At 39.0% G+C, this 17,344-nt stretch overlaps 1 protein-coding gene across 2 annotated transcripts in view; it reads left to right on the plus strand.

Annotated features, from left to right (window-relative positions):
* kcnj5 (potassium inwardly rectifying channel subfamily J member 5) overlaps positions 1-17,344 on the plus strand; it is a 35,910-nt gene that overhangs the window by 13,893 nt on the left and 4,673 nt on the right. The window contains exons 1-3 of one of the 2 annotated variants that reach the window (XM_088380821.1): positions 717-865; positions 9,148-9,230; positions 11,685-12,558. In XM_088380821.1, the coding sequence (XP_088236947.1) occupies positions 9,168-9,230; positions 11,685-12,558 (937 nt within the window). In that variant the 5' untranslated portion in view covers positions 717-865; positions 9,148-9,167. Of the gene's footprint in view, positions 1-716; positions 866-9,147; positions 9,231-11,684; positions 12,559-17,344 lie in introns of those variants that run through there. The other variant, XM_088380822.1, reaches the window with a different exon arrangement.

Raw genomic sequence — 17,344 nt, forward strand, 5'->3', positions numbered from 1 at the left:
AAATAAAGCTCTCCTTTCAATTTTTGTTAATTCTAGGTGACAAGGGTTCCGTTCACCACGGTGCAATTTTAAAATGAAAAACCAAGCGCCCCAAACTCTCCCCAAAGAGATGAGCCTTAATTAAGCAGTGGCGATGATATATTAGTGTCTGTCAAGAACAGACTTTTTTTGTTGAGTTGTGGGCAGAGGTATGATACAACACTTTTTATGTACTTCTCATGAGGAAATCTCGGTCAATATGACCTCTTGCACTTTTAACGTGTAGGCTACTTGGCTACTCTTCACCTTTCTACTCCCTATGGTCCCACTGTCTTCCCTTTGTCTAATTTTTTTTTCCAAAAACGTTTTTTTCTTCTTGCATCTCATTCAAACCTTCAAGGCATTTTCTGGCAAATTATTACACCACACTCCCCCACACTCTGGCACTGCTTTGTCTGCATGTTCAATGCTAAACACACAAACACATCCTTTTCTAACCTCTCCCTGCAAAACTGTATTTGACTTTTCACAACACAAGCAAGCACACATATATATATATACACACGTGAGGGACAAATCCAGAGGGAAATGTGTGTGCGTGGAAGTGGCAAGAGAGAAACAATCAAGACGCCGGGCGCATATTTACATCCCCTTGTCTTGTCCTCTCTCTCCCACTCTGAGTCTGCCTCTATCTCCCCCACCCATGCCTCTCTGCCGGAGACACAGAGCCCTTGCTCACACTTGATACAGAGCTGTGAGGAGCAGAAGGAGCAGGGTGACTATAGAGGAGAGGCAGAAGCCAGGAAAAAAAAGGAGGCACAGTTTTGGAGAGGGGAGTAGTTGTGAAATGCCTCGAAGGGACAACTACTCCCACAAAGACCGGAAGGTAAGCCTGATACATATGACTGATGATAGCAGTAGCATTGTATCGATGGATGGCAACTGTTTTGCATGATGGCTTGCGTTGCATAGCCAACATCCCCATCCGGAGTCGCTTGCTAAATGAAAAGTATACATCACTTTGGGAACAAATTGTACAGATGAGGTAGCATGAGTAGAAGAAGAGTAGAGGGAGGAATTAAAGCCACAAATTTGGATGAAAGCAAGGAAGCATCTGACACCTCAAGGGAGAAGGAAAAGTGTTGATGGGGAAAGTGGCTGGATTAGCCTCCTCCATCAGCCTGCAATCTAATCACATCATCACATCTTGCTCTTCTCATCTTTTATCGCCAGTGTGACTGCGGTGATGCGTATATCAGCCAGCGCCGTGCAGCTGGGGTGTCTGTGACGCAAAAACGGAGAGAGAAGCCCCCCTCGTGTAACACGCGCTGCCTCGTAGTTGCTCTCAGTGCAATGCAGGAGTTTACGGCGTGAATGTGCATCTGCGTTACTGGAAGCACATGAGGAGGAGGAGGAGGAGGAGGAGGAGGAGGAGGAGGAGGAAAAAAAGGAGGAAGAGTGTAGGGACCACAGACACACAGCATGTTTTTTTTTCTTTTAGCTATTCAACGGGAGCAGAAGATGAAAGAGTGGACGCGCGGATATTGCTACTGGCTGTGCTTTCATGAATATTGTAGGCTACACCAAAGCATCGACTAAAAATTATGTACCTTGATTCCCTCGGAACAAGCATCTCAACCACCTACCCCTCGGTACTCACTTGAACACACATCCGGAAAGTAGTCGCTGTAAAACTTTTATGGCAAAGCAGTGGGCTGAGCGGCCGTATTAATCAAGTACAGCTCCCCCGAAGCCTCAGTCCGCCCGTTATTGTCTCAACGGGGAATTTAGGGTCGGTCGTCGTTCCGAATCACTCATTATTTTTTAATTTCTCCTTTGGGGATTAAAAAAAAAAACATGAAAAGCGAGGCATCACTGCTCTCTTACTTAAACAGAGGAAAGGCAAGGTACGTTCAAACAGCAGGATTTCAAAATACAGCAACAAAAGCCTTAGACACTTCTCACGAGCTTCTTTCACCAGCATAATCTTTAATGAGCCTGCTCACAGCTGCTCGCGCCATTACTGGCTATTTCAAGTGCGCTGGGGGAAGTGTGAACAGCAAACACATAACTGTTTCTGATAGAAGGCCTTTTGACCTTATTATCTGCATCATCATTGTAGCTGCGACTCAGCGCACCTCTCCCACGAGGCTGGCCAGATCTTCAACCCTAATAAACGGGCAATGGAGGGCAAAGGTTTATTCATTAGGAGACTCTCCAAAGTCATTGTGATAACTGGATCTGTTCATAAATTCAGGGCATATGTCACAAGGGGGCATGGGGGCAACGCCAACCTCAAAGGAAGACTACTACGTTTGCTTCCACAGCAGCCACTCATTTATATCTTGAGCCTAAAAAAAGGAATGGAGACAGCCGTACATGTCCAATTCTTAGATATACGTTTTAGTTCTTAAAGAAGTTATTTTTTATTTGTTTATGTTGTTCAGTATTTCGTCACATATTAATTAGTCGCTGGGTGTTTCGTCCATGTAAAACAAATTAACAGCCACTCAAATAGATGCATTAGTTTTCACATCAAAGAAAAGAACAGGTAGCAACTGTAATTGTCCTAGCTCGCTATTGTTCACAAATAAGTTACTTCTAGCCCCATTTGAACTCAATTGCTAACCAAAACAGCAGCACGAAAGCACAGCCTGTCATATGAAAAAGATGATTGTGTGGACCTGTTGTAAATGAATTGATGAATTCCATGATTTGAATGAAATGAAATGATTTAAATAGCATTGCATGTTGTGTTGAGACAGCACCTTCAATGACAACAGATTCAGTTTCTACCAGGACATGAATATGGACTATGTTAAAAAGTCAAAACCATTATAAATTGACTATAAAGTTGCCATCAGATGGCGACGATATACTGCATGTTTCGATGTAACAGTCCAGAATAATAACATGATTAAAATTTGGTTCCTGGGTATTATTGCAAACTTGGTGCTTGACATTACATGAATATATTAAGCAGTCTAAAATTGCTTATATAATCCGATCACACCATAGAAAAAAAAACATTCATAAATCAACCAATGCAAATTTAACTGCGCCCACGATGCCAAGCAAGATTTATAGAACAGCCCACTACTGAGTCGCCAAAAGCCTCACTAAGCTTACCTATAGATTTCTGCATAGGTACAGTACAGCATGTGCGAAGCCATCCTTTACTTTTCAACTGATATTTCAGCTTGGCCCCTTTACTTTCCGTTTTGTCTTTTGACCTCACCCGCATACATTGGAGATGCACACTCACAGCAGGACAATTTTCTGGCTCTGCGGAATTGCATGGAAGCTCTGTATTTTCAAAATACTACAATGAGAACAAATGGGTTCAGGTCACCTTTCATACTGCAGCTACTTAACAATGCAGCAATATTCGTGGTTTTCAAGGCTCACGTGCAAAAAAGGCAGAGGTAGTAGGTTGACCGTAAAGATTATAGCCTACACTTATTTGGTTTTCTATGACATACTCATTGTGGTTATAGACATATTTCTTGGGCATGGCACATTTCTTTATTATTAGTAGTATTGGGATTCTGCAGGTTCAAATCCAGCTAGTGATCTTTGTAGATTATTTAAACTCGTATTCAATCCTGCCATGCACCATAGCTGTTGTCATGGCAATGTGTTGTCTGCAAGGGCCAAAGTAATAGTTGATTTTCTTTTCAGCGCTGTCACAATGAGTGGCATGAAGAATTTGTTGAATTGTATTGTCTTGACCACAATGTGTTTGTGTGGAAATTGGAAGGTCAAAAACAGCAGAGAAGTTTACCGCAGCTATGAAGACTGAGCATCTCAAATGGAGGAGAGTCTATTTGAGTGATATGCAGTGCAAAAGTGGCTAATGACACCGAAAGAGAGCCCACTCTTCATTAATTGATTTTACTCTTATCTACGAGCACCAGGTTACTGTATGTGTGATGAAATACTATGAGAACATTTAGTCCTGCGGTCATTGAGGATAAGACTCCTTTTATCTGACTTGAATGTTATAATAGTGGTAAATTCTTTGTGTAATTCAAGAGTAGTCTTTTTATTAAGGTAGGCAGACAATAGCAGAGATGCTTCGGATGTCTAGATGATAAACAATCAGGTCGTGCCACTTTAGCTAAACCCAATTGAGAATTCCTGCATCTACACAGTGTCTGCATTACTACATTTTTAATTGTGGGTTCAGGAGGAGTGTAAGACTCACATGTGATCAACAATGCAGAACACTATCGAAATAATTAACTGCAAACAAACATAGCTCTATATATTAGTTGTTATTAAATTTCCTTATTTTGCATCCATATTATTGCAGAATGACGATAAATTAGCATAACTAATAAAGGAAGTCTAATTTAGGCAGATTGTAGAACATTTAAGCAAAATAAAAGACTGCTAATCACTGCAGTGCCATTAAGACGTGAAAAGAGAGCACATACAGTGCTTTCTACACATGGGAGGGTTTTCTTTCACCCCCCCTCCCCTTTTTTTTTACAGGTTTATGTAAGCATCGAGTGAGCGTGAGCGTATTTTACCCCTGGGGAAATACATTCACATACATTTGCAGCTCATTAACACAGATAAAAGGGAGGAATAGGGGATGGGAAATAGGCGACATCATCTTTTTGATATTTTATAATCTTTTGCTGATTGAATCTCTTGAAAACCAAGGGACATTTGGGTATCTTCTTAGCTCAACTTGTATTACAGCTACACCCACTGGTGTAAAATTGCAGTTAAAATAAATTTTAGTGCAATTCATATGCTGGCTGTAGAGAAGTAGGCAAGTAAAAAAATATTTTCAAATGCTATTACTGCCCAAATCTACAATCACTTTCTTAAAAATGGATGCATGTGAACAGCAAAAATATTCACTTACTGCTCTAGCATTTAAAATAAACTCATTTAAAATAAAATAATTTCACATTGATGTCATTACTTACGGACATGCACACGCACACACACATGCACACATACACATTTTTTTATTCTCTGACATTCCTTTGCTCTCCAGCTATGAGGTGCTGATAGAAACTGAGACATATGTCTCTGGATCACCGTGTCTGACACTAGTAGCAGATTAGAACTTTTGGTGGTTTGAAGAGGGTTGCAGTCTGTGAGAGAGAGATTGAGACAGTTTGACATATCATTAGAGAAATTGTTCTCCAGTCAGAGTGAGAGGGACGTCTCAATGCAGCAGTGTCACTCCGTAGAAGGTCATCCACGAGAAGGGTAAAACTTGATACAGTGGCTTGCTATCGGACATAATGGGAAAACGAAGAGGGAGGGTTGGTGTGAAGTTTGTATATGCGAGTCTATGAGCGTATCAGTGTTAGTCCGGCCTGGAGCCAAACTTGCTGGGGACATTTTTAGTCATTTGACCCCCCCGACCTCAAAGTGTCACAAGTGAACAAAGATAGGGATGAAGTCCTTGTCATTTTATGGGCCCATCAAGGCCAGAGACATAATCGTGGCACTACAAGTAACAACTCATTGCTGTTACTTCAAGGAAAGCAGCCTCCATGACTACGATGCTGAGACGCAAGATAAGCGTTGGCATTTAGTTGTGGTGTCTTCTAGTGGTTTGCGGATCAATACTGAAATATCATTCCTTCCGATAACAGATTGTCATGCTCTAAAATCAATACTGAAATCTAAACATTGGTATTTTGGATGATGAATAATCTGATAACGTATTATCACACGGTGGAAAGTAAATAAGACTTTGAGACTTGTCTGAGTGATATGATGTTGAATGTTGAAGGGAACTACTTTTTTGTCTGCGTAGGAGCATGGCACATTGCTCCGTCAGTCACTCAGTCTCACTTTGAGTCTGTACAATGGCATATGACAAAGTGTAAACTAAGTCATGTGTGGTGATATTTAGGATGAGGCAGACTGAAAGGCACACTGTATGCTGTGCTGAACATGGTCGATTGGAGTTGTTCAAATGAATAAAGACAGTAATGTAAAAAGCAACAAAACTATTATTCAATGGCAATTTTAATTTGAGTAATCCAGGAAAACAGCATATGAAATAATTCTGATGTTATGTACTCTTTCTGAAGCTCAGTTTCTTTTTTAGATCATCAGAAGCATGATGTTTATTTGTGCAAAATATAATTATCCCATCATTATCACTAATACTAGCTTGAGTTTCACTTATTATCGGATCAGATAAAAATAGTGGTATTGTACATCATTAGTTGTTTGTCTTTACAGGTTCCACTTGCTTACTTTCTATAGTTGTTTGACTTATTATTTTAATACTCATTCTGCAGGTTTTTTGTTTTTTTTAATGACTTTTGTATCTTTTTTTTTTGTCTGTGACAACAGTTAACTGTAAATTATGACTCTTAATGTATACGGATGAGCAACCAGTAATGCCGCAGTTACATTCCTAGTTAAAACTACTGGAAGTGATATTGCTGACTTTGCAACATACCACGGCTATTTGTGTTCATTATTTTTTTCTCCCTATACATTCACAAACACTGCTCTCAATGACTATGAAATATTCTGCACAATATATTTTTTATCTGAACGCAAGCTCTCTGCTTTAAAAGGAAGCAAAGTAAAAAGCCATGTTTGAATTTGTTATAACAACTTCAACATCATTGTTGATGGTGTGCTCAATCGTATTGAAAACAATAAAGTCAGTGTCAGGACAAAATTCCAATTGGCTTATTTTGTGGCTCTCAAATGATGGTGGACTGGTCTGGATGACACTTGTGGGCATTCTGACCTTGCTCATAGAGTTGTGTTAACTTTGCAACATGGTCTACAGCAAAGTATTGCCAGCGTTTAGCAGTTATATTTATAGGCTGGCCTATTTTGCCTATATTGTTTTTTACTTTACTGCTGTTGATGTTTATCCGCCACAGCGTGTGTCACTGACAATATTAAAGGCTTGGCATGCCATTCCTTCCCGTTCCTTAGAATCACAACAGATACAATCATCCTGTTATCAACACAAACACGAAAGCATTGGCGAAAGCATCCAGTCACCCTCCTGGTAACAAGATAAAAGCTTGTTACCCTCTTAAAACACCAAAACAAAACAAGATTGTTGAGTCTACTGTGAGGCCCATCAGTCTCTGTGACAATTTGTAAAAGCTTGAATTTCATGAAGCACCATGGAGAGATGCTAAATCCATGGGAAAAGCAAACATAATTCTGCAAAACAGCATATTTTTCATGTATTCAGTGAGAAGCATTGTGTGTTTCCTGCACATTCTCTCTGTCCCCCCTGCTTGGATGCCTGTCACGTCACTCTGCCCTTTGCTTTGGACCATCACTGTAAACACTACATTCCTGTGTGGGCCAGATTTGTGATGTGTTCCTCTCACTTTTACTCTCCCGCCTTCTAGTTGCTTCTCCTTTGCTGGTCAGTGATCAAATTGATTGATCCTAACAACCGATGACAAGGAAATGTCAGCCAGAATACGTCATTTATCCATGTTTCTTTTAGCACTGTTGATTACCGAGCACTAGGAAATCCCTTGCTCCTTTGGTGAATTAACAGTCGCTGATTTTTAAACAACACCTTGGGGCTCTCTAAATTAATTGCCCCGTGTAGCTTGAAAGGTTTAACAGGATTAGTACCAAAAAATAGGGCTTCTAACATGGTCTTAGTTATGTCCCCACAACTTTACACAAGGGACAAGCAAACAAATGCCTGTTCGCTTGCAGAAATGCTACCAGTGATCATAATTCAATCATTTTGCCATTCCCAAAAATCTATGTGAAAAACAGATTATTTGGCAACTGCGTAGCATGTTTTCTCAAAAAGTGACCTCTAAAGACAATGTACCCCAATTAACAAATAAAAAGCCACTCTTCTAATACAGTAGATGCGTCCCATTTTAAAAATACTGTACTTCACGTTCCTGTAAAGCACAGTTTGGTTGTGCAATAAATAAATGAATGAATAAATATAAAAATAAATAAATAAATAAATAAATAAATAAATAAATAAATAAATAAATAAATAAATAAATAAACAAATACTATGGGTGAGCAGCCTACATCAGTATATTTTATTATTATATATCACTTCCTAAATGATCACCTCATAATACATATTGTTGATGTCAGGCTAAGTCTTGTACTTCCGCTTTTGATGAGACTCCCAAATGTCATGTTTGTTCAATCATTAACATTTCATCATCAAAAAAAGCAAGCCATTGTCAAATTTAATATTAATTTGTAAACATTACACTCCCATGTCTTTAATATAGATTGTAATGTATAATATAAAATAGAAAAATCGATATAATAATTAAAATTGGCGAAAAAACAATAATATAGATTTGTGGAAAAATATAAAATTTTCCAAATGATGACATATGAGATTTTGTCCCAACACCAGCTATTGATAACACCACTAAATTGAATACCCGTTTTTGAAATCAGAGTCCAGTAGAACCTGTCAGAAAGTAACGGTCAAATATTTAATTACATTTATTTAAAAGGGGCATTGGTAACAAAAAAATTGCTAGCAATACCTCATAAAGAGATGTGGCTGACCAGATCTGGCCCATCAATCCTTGAGTCTAACAACTGTACCATTGTGCAATAGCATTAGATATGTTTAACTTAGTTGTTATGCATTATTTTATGTGACCCTGTTCATTTACATTTAGAAGAGGAACCAATGTCTTAAATAATAAATGCAAATAAAATACATACTGTATCAATATGGTCTTGCCGACGACCTGCAGTCTCACTGGTCTGTTTTGGCTGCACTCTTTTGGCAGGTCTGCATATTAAAATGGGACAGTGCAGAAAAAATGTAGGGGATTTGTTCCGCCTTGAACTGCAGCGCGTTATTGATAGGGACTAAAAATAGTCTATCCCCTGTATCCCTTCCTAGATTTAAATTATACTTTGGAATTGAGCAAAGAAACACATTTGTCCTACATAAAAGGGGATGTGGTACACATCTGCAATTGTGGCCATTTGTCCAACAATTAACCTTTTAAACCCTGTAACTCAAAGAAGTGTGGTAGTTTTGTGTTTTGTCTAATAGTCATTGACAAAGTGGGGAAATTTACAATAAATAATTTAAATAGTTGTAATTTCATCTCACAAAGAACCTTATTCCTTTTTGTTTTGAATGTAAGTCGTGTCTGGGCTATAATGGCAACACTTTCCTGTCTTCTGTAGGTGTTGAGCTTCAGTTGAGGATGGCGGGAGATTCCAGAATCCTCATGGACCACAACATGCAGATAGGTGTTACACCTGCACAGGTAAAACTAAAGAGCCAAACCTATTATTCATGTACTACATCAGAGAGAAGCTGGTATAATGAGAGGTGAGCAAGAAGAGAGAGGAGATAAAAAATACATACATGGATGAGAACCCCGACTGGGAGGAATGCGGACAAATGGTTGTGTAGATTACAGATTAGAAAGAGTAATTGAAGCCGTTTCTCTAATGAGCATTTTACTGTAATTCAAATGGGTGGCGTTAGTTTTGCAGTGGGGGATGGCCGTTATGGCAACTTGTCTTTCCTTCCCTAGTGTGGTCAGGAAAGCTCAATAAGAGAAAGCATCACCTACTTACCACTGTAATATAGAGAAGACTAATGAATTTGTGTTAAGGACATCACCCGCAGGGACCATATTGACTACGAAGGCCAAAGATTGGGTGGCGCTATTTGTGACAGCTTCATTAATCACTCTGTTAGCTCAAGCCTAATGGGCTTTTTATTTGGTCTATCATTTAAAGATTTGTAAAAACTATAAAAACAAATGCATCCATACAGACATACATTTTCTTAACTGCTTATCTAACTAAAAATTTTGTAGCCTAAATTCAGCACTCCAGGATTTTATTTGATATTCTAAAATCTATTTATAAATGGGTTTCTCTGCTCGTCTATGTATTTGTCATGAACCCCATTAGCCCCAGGATGAAAAGAAATGCTGGACCTGTGCCTGACATCCAGTGAATACATTGTCATCAAACCACTAATTGCAAAGTCAATCAATAAGCATGGTCTTTCAATAATTCTTTGTCTAAATATTTCTTAAACAAAATTCACCTGGACTTGATAGCAGAAAACTCAATATCCGCTTAGGTAAGTGAATTTATGTTTATAGGCGCTCAAGTGAGGACCCCACAACTCAATGAAACTTGCAAGTCTTGAATAAAACATCGGGCGTATGCTACGAAAATAAGTACTATACAACCAAAGTATCTCCAAGAATGTCATTTACATAGATCAGTAGTTCTTAACCTGGGTTCGATCGAATCCTAGGGGATCGGTGAGTCGGAAGTCCGAACATACCTAATTTATTGTGTAAATTCGTGATGAAGCATATCTGAATTGGTCTCGCAAAGGCAACAGCACAAGTCACACTGAACTGCAGGTATGTAATTTGTTTTGAGTTCATGCATTGTGTTGGTTTTTTTTCTTTGAACAAGGTGACGTTCATGCACGGCTCATTTTGTACACCAGTAACAAACATTGATGTCTTTCACTAAAGAGGGTTTCGGTCAATGCGCAAATGATACTGGTGGGGTTCGGTACCTCCAATAAGGTTAAGAACCACTGTTATAGATACAGTGTCGTCATTTTACTGCGGCTTTGGAGAGTGACAGATTGCATACATGCCTGGCTAGGGGCTGACTATATAAAGGGGGCAGGAGCTGTTTTCTTGACTCAACACAACATATTCAATTTGTCAATTCATATTGGAAGTGTCAGTGGGTTGCCAGCATGTCCTTGGTCTGTTTGAAAGATGCCGCCATCCTCCATTAGTGTCATCTCGTGTGCACACGTCCAAAAATAGTGGCAAGAATTTGGATTTTGACAGTCACTGATTTCATTCTCCGGAATGTTATAAATAAGACAATGATTGAGGGGAGATGAGTTGCAAGCAGGTCATCTTCATCAGACAGCTATAAAGTGGATAACCCTGTGTGGAAGATGCAATCAGTATCTTTGGGAGAGCTGGAGGATGTTCAATTGTTCCGATGCAGGCTTGCCAAGATCCAAGGTGTGAAGATAGAGGACACAGGGGAAAGAGAGGGAGGCGGAGGCATTGGAGCCAGATCGTTCATTGGAATTGGGCCAACAGAGTCAATGTCCTTGGTTTTTTTTCTTTAACCTGTTCTCCCCCTTGCTCCCCGTATACTGTACACTGATCTAATATATCCACACCAATCATGCAACAAGAAACACAGTTTAGCTACTGGGTTCAACCTATTGTTGGAACGTGTGGGCCCACCCACCTAATAAACTCAGTGGGGTATGTACAATTTTGACACGTAATTAGTCTTAAAAAAGCTACAGTCAGAAGCTGAATTGGCTGATTTGACTCTACAGTGTTGCACACAACTCGAATGATTTGTCACTTTACAGAGTATGAAAAAAAAGTGCTATTGGGTCACCATAACAACGACAAGCTTTGATGTAATAATGGACCCGAACATTTTTTAATTTTGTAGCTATTAGTACACATTAGCGGTGGGTTTACTTAAGTGGTATAAGCACTCTGGCTTCCTCTTACATTGCAAAAAACATTTCTTTGTGTTCGTCAGTGTCTTGCACTTAGTTTAATGCTTCTATTCCAAACATCAGCTGGAACAAGCTCCAGCTCCATGATCGTTAAGCTGGTTAACATTTAGTTACTGAAAAGCAGAAAAATACTGTTATACTCTCTAACATTGCTTTTTCATCTGCTTTCTCCATATAGGTGAAGAAGCTTCCGAAACACTTACGGGAGGCACAGATCTCAACAGAGCGAACACACCTGATATCTGACCCCGCCAAGAAGCCACGTCAGCGATATGTGCAAAAGGATGGCAAATGTAACGTTCATCATGGGAACGTGCAAGAGACGTACCGTTACCTCAGTGACTTGTTCACAACATTAGTCGACCTTCGTTGGCGTCTCAGTCTCTTTATTTTCACGCTAGTCTATGTCGTCAACTGGCTTTTCTTCGGCTTTCTTTGGTGGTTGATTGCACTCATCCGCGGGGATCTCCTGCATGCCGATGAAGAAGGATGGACCCCCTGTGTGGAGAACCTCAACAGTTTTGTCTCTGCTTTCCTCTTCTCCATTGAAACTGAGACCACAATTGGGTACGGCTACCGTGTTATCACAGAAAAATGCCCAGAAGGTATCATACTGCTTTTGGTGCAGGCCATACTGGGTTCTATTGTGAACGCCATGATGGTCGGCTGCATGTTTGTCAAGATCTCTCAGCCAAAGAACCGCGCCGAGACCCTCATGTTCTCACACAACGCCGTCATATCGGTGCGAGACAACAAGATGTGCCTGATGTTTCGGGTAGGGGACCTGAGGAATTCACACATTGTGGAGGCCTCGATCCGAGCAAAGCTTATCCGCTCGCAGCAGACCAAGGAAGGGGAGTTCATCCCGCTCAACCAAACTGACATAAACATCGGCTTTGACACGGGAGACGATCGCCTGTTCCTGGTGTCACCACTCATCATCTCCCACGAGATTAACGAAAAGAGCCCATTCTGGGAGATGTCCATGGCGCAAATGGAGAAGGAGGAATTCGAGATAGTGGTCATCCTCGAGGGCATGGTGGAAGCCACAGGTATGAAATAAACACAATTTGGTGGGGTTGTAATAAATTACTCAATAGATACCGCAAAATTGCTGGTGAAAAAGGGTGGGTGCTGTTGCAATAGTAAAAATGTAATCGTTGCGTTATTCTCAAAACTGAGCGAGTTCGGCAGAGGTGTTGATGTTTATATTTTCTATAATGCAACATTTTATCGGAAATGTCACTTAAGGATAAGAATCTCCCATACACTCTTACACGCGTAGACACACATTTCCACTGTTGCTACTTCGAGGTTTTCTTTGACGTATATATGAAGTTAAACCACCCACACCGCTGGTCTTTGTTTTGGGTAAACGCTAAGCTCTTCCAAACTGCTTCAGGCGTGTTCTTTTTAAAAGACAGACAACACCGGGTAGTTCTGTAAAATTCCAAAAATCAAATTTCCAGGCACAAACTCAGAATTTACAACATCTTACTGAAAAAGAGTAAAAATTGTGTAAATTAAATAATAAAATCTTCTCTGTACCAATTCCCAAACTCTTTCCGTATTTTCCTGGACTATAAGTCGCAGTTTTTTTTGGCCAGGGATGCAACTTATACTCAGGAGTGACTAATGTGTGAAATTATTAACACATTATTATAACATTTCACATGTTATATTCACACTAAATCGCAAGAGGGCGCTCTGGGCCTGTGTGTCAGGATTCAGAAAGGCTGGAATATTTGGAACTGCAACTGACGTTGAGTATGACGTAATTGACGTAGAAGAAGAAGTCTACCTCCGGAGTTAGTGGAGTTGTTTAAAAGAGACACAGAGGATGAAGATTACATTGGATTTAGTGATTTGGAGTGACACGGATGGTTTGGTAAACTTGTTAGCATGTTATTTATTCTATAGTTATCGGAATAACTCTTCTTATGTTAACATACCAAGCACGTTCTCAGTTCGTTGTTTATGTGTCATGTAACGTTAGCATACCGTACAATTATTCAGCCTGTTGTTACTTCTATTCTATTATTTTAAATTCAAGATTTCAAGATGACATGTCTGTTCTTGGTGTTGGATTTTATTATTATTATATGAATTTCCCCCACAAAATGCGACATATACTCCATTGCGACTTATATGTCTTCCTTCTTTATTATGCATTTAATGGCTAGTGCGACTTGTACTCTGGAGCGACTTATAGTCTGGAAAATACGGTATAAACATATTAATGATGTGATTACAGTAAAATGGCCCATAGTGTGCTGTTAATCGTCAGCTCTAATGGGTTTTCTGTCTGCTTTAGCGGAAGCAGGTATTGTGATTTACTCCAACTTGTTCTTGATTGTGTAATTACAATTTATTTTTAACAAATGCATAGTATTATACGTACATACATATTAGTAATCATGAGATTATTAAACAAAAGAGACACATGGACTGATTAGAAGGGTTTACACTCTTAGACAAACATGTACAAAGCACAACGCTCCCTGGTGCGATCAGGCATGTCTTTGCATGCATCTGAACATTTCTGCTCTATTTCACATTTGATTTTTATATTTATTTTCTCTCCCAAAGCACCAGTAGTCATCATGCTTCCTGATCACACTACTGGATACTTGACCCAAGCATTAAATCACCCCTCACTTCACTAGCACAAACCACTGCGGCATTCAGGGGTTAGTGTCATCACTGTCCTTCTCCACTGGGCAATGTGCCAATCTGGCTAGTAATAGTGGTCATGCCCAAACTCGGGTTTGGTTTGACTTGCGAAACATCAAATACCAGTTTGGGTTTCACATAGGCAGAGCACCAACCCAAAGCTATGTGACGGCATCTTCAATACTGTATATCATCCCAGTGACACTGTACAACTTTATTGTTCGCTGGCTCTTTGCTATAAAATAGGTAGGTGAACATACGCACCAGGGACATGTGGCCACAGCTCAAAGGTGCTGACACAATAATGGACCAGTAAATAGTTGGTGCCAGTCTGGCACAAGTTTTGCTAGATCCAATCTTCAACCAAAGACAATGAAAGCCTTATCAAACTCAGACAGATCCCTTTGGCCAGCAGGGAAACTATGGATAGTAACTGTAGCCATCCCATTTCTCATTAAAAAGCCCATTTGCATTCTGTTACGAACCAAAAGAGCAACACATCATCAATGCACGTAACAATTCTTTCACGTTAATAAGTGTGCATAGTTATCTGTTACCATCAAAAATGAAGAAATGGTTTTCTTCTTCCATCAGATCCACTCGACATAAATTGCACTTAATGACAATTTGATTGTTAAGCCCTAAATAGGTCTCTATATGATTAAAAGTAGATTAGGATTCCACTGTGTGCAGTTGAGTAAATCAACAACTCCAGTCACTTTTTGCAGCAATGTAGCTAAATAAGGCACTCATAAAAAACATTGTCTTTTTAATGTCATTTCTACACAGTAAATGCTCAAAATTGTAATTACACTCTCACTTAATATTTGAAGAGCTGAAACCCACGGTCAAATGCGGAATTACTATAGCAAGCGAAAAGATATTACGGGGGACAATGAAAAAATGAATCAGATATTGCATCATCAATGAGTCAGAGTGAAGTTGCAAGTTCTTCAAAATGCTAATAAGACTCATTGATGTCATTTTTTCCACACATCATTACGTTGCCAACCAATGTGTATGCACATTCAAATACACTACTAAGCAATGTCTATAGTTCAGCCAGATAATAGCTGACTGCAGATAGCAGAAGAATCCACTCATAACCTCTAAGCGTATGTGTTTGTTATAGATATATATTTTGATGATTGGTTTGGCAACTTCAAAGTCAGCAAACATCTTCACCACTGTACTGCAGTGAATATACGTAATGTAGTTTCTGTGTCAGAGAGGCTCTGTCGCGTGTGCCTATGTTGCCGACAACAAACCTTGTTTTCATTATAGAACGGTCTCTGACAATCGTACACATATGACAGTTTTGTTATCTTATATCATTTCTAATATTTATATATCAAATAAGAAGTGTTTTGTGCAACACAATCTAGTTTTTTATGATGTGCAAGATGTACTGTTTACTTGTAAACATTACAAGCTAGTCATGCTTTTTTGTCTTAGTCAATAAAGGAATAAATTTATTTATCACCATGCCTTCTATAACACTACATTTATGTGGTATGCAATTCATGTATGTATCTGCAGCCTACTGAATATTTAGTAGTAGCTAAATCTTGGTAAAAGTTAGCATTAAATATTTTTCTTTGGGTGAGATTTAGGGAAATAAATTTACCAAATGTGATCATTTTTCTTTAAGGCACTTAAGATGAAAAGAAGTATCATTAAATTAGGGAAAATGGTACAGTAAACTTTTAAAAATACATTAATATTACAGCATATCAAAACAACCAATGAAAAGATAAATAAATATGAATGTCTCACTACTGGTCAGTAGAACTGTCCATTAATTTGGCTTCAGTGTTCACAAAATATTCAGCTAACATAAGTGTGTCAGCAAAGTATACAGAAGAGTACAACATTTCCTTCTAAATCCTCTTAGATGGTGAATCCTCTTATTTTTTTATTTTCCAAAAACAAGCCCTGAGCTGCAACACATAGCCACATAGAAAACTTGGTAAGAACATGTCCTGACTACAAACGGTAAACCCTGAAGGAAGCGTATCCCCAGCATAGTCAAAAGTAAACACAAGGACAAATAATGCCACGAGTGATAAAGCTTAGTCAGCTCAAGACCTTGGTCGTACATGGAAAGCCTTGAGGGGAAACACAAAAGATTTAACAAAACAAACATGTGTCTGGTGACCTTGGCCCTTCCACACTGTATTAACACTTGACATGAAAACATGTTAAATACAGATTTGGTGAATTATCAAGGGGACTTTATATGCGGGCAGCGTTGGCAATTAGCATTGACCTCCACACAATCACAGGTGGCTGTCATGGGAGGAAAAGAAATACACACGATGGCTTCATCCTATTAGGCGAGCCAGCACAATAATCAGGAAGTGGCTCACCTAAATGGAGCAGCCTTAATTATGGTATTAAGTGCTCTTTTATGTTTCTTCTTTAATGGGTTAAAAGGTCTGCCTTAAAAGGGTGCTTCTATACCACAATCCAGGATGAAGGCGGAGAACTCTAACATGGTTTAATTATTGTTGTTATTGATTTCATCCCGCTGACCTTGCACAGCCTTTAATAGACAGCCATGCACAAGACATTGTGGGATTCTGGTCAAGCTACAATTTGGAAAAGATTTTACTCACAGGAAATAATAGAAAGAGTCAATCCCTCCCAGGGTCAAATGTCAGAATCATAAAACCTTTTTTATACTACAGCTAATGTTTTAACAGCTGATGACAACATGCTTATGGTTTTGATTTTGCTGAGCAGTCAGGACAGGACTGTCTAAGCATTCTATTTCGGATTCTATGGTTATCTTGACATTTTTAATGTGATGTATACAACAACGCAAACACACTTGGGGAATATTACCGTTTTTGTTAGACTGAACAAATCTGAATTATAACTTGGGATCCTTGACTTTAGACATTCTTATTTGTATTGTAAAGTATGTGATGTTATGTGAATGTTTCTCTTAAAAGAGGTACACCCTATTTGCAAAAAAATATCCCTTTATGGATTTGTTTGTGAAATTTAGGCAGGGCACTTTCTTTTACCTACCAAAGGACAGGAAAACATTTGGACTTCAGTATGAACTAAGAAACCACATCCTCCCAGCAGTTAAGAAAAGCAACAAACATTATTTTGGAAAAACAAACAAAGGCTGCCTTTTATTTAAAAAAAAAAAAA

The sequence above is a fragment of the Syngnathus floridae genome, chromosome 7 (assembly GCF_059516105.1).
Source record: "Syngnathus floridae isolate MCC-2025c chromosome 7, RoL_Sflo_1.0, whole genome shotgun sequence".
Classification (NCBI taxonomy): domain Eukaryota; kingdom Metazoa; phylum Chordata; class Actinopteri; order Syngnathiformes; family Syngnathidae; genus Syngnathus; species Syngnathus floridae.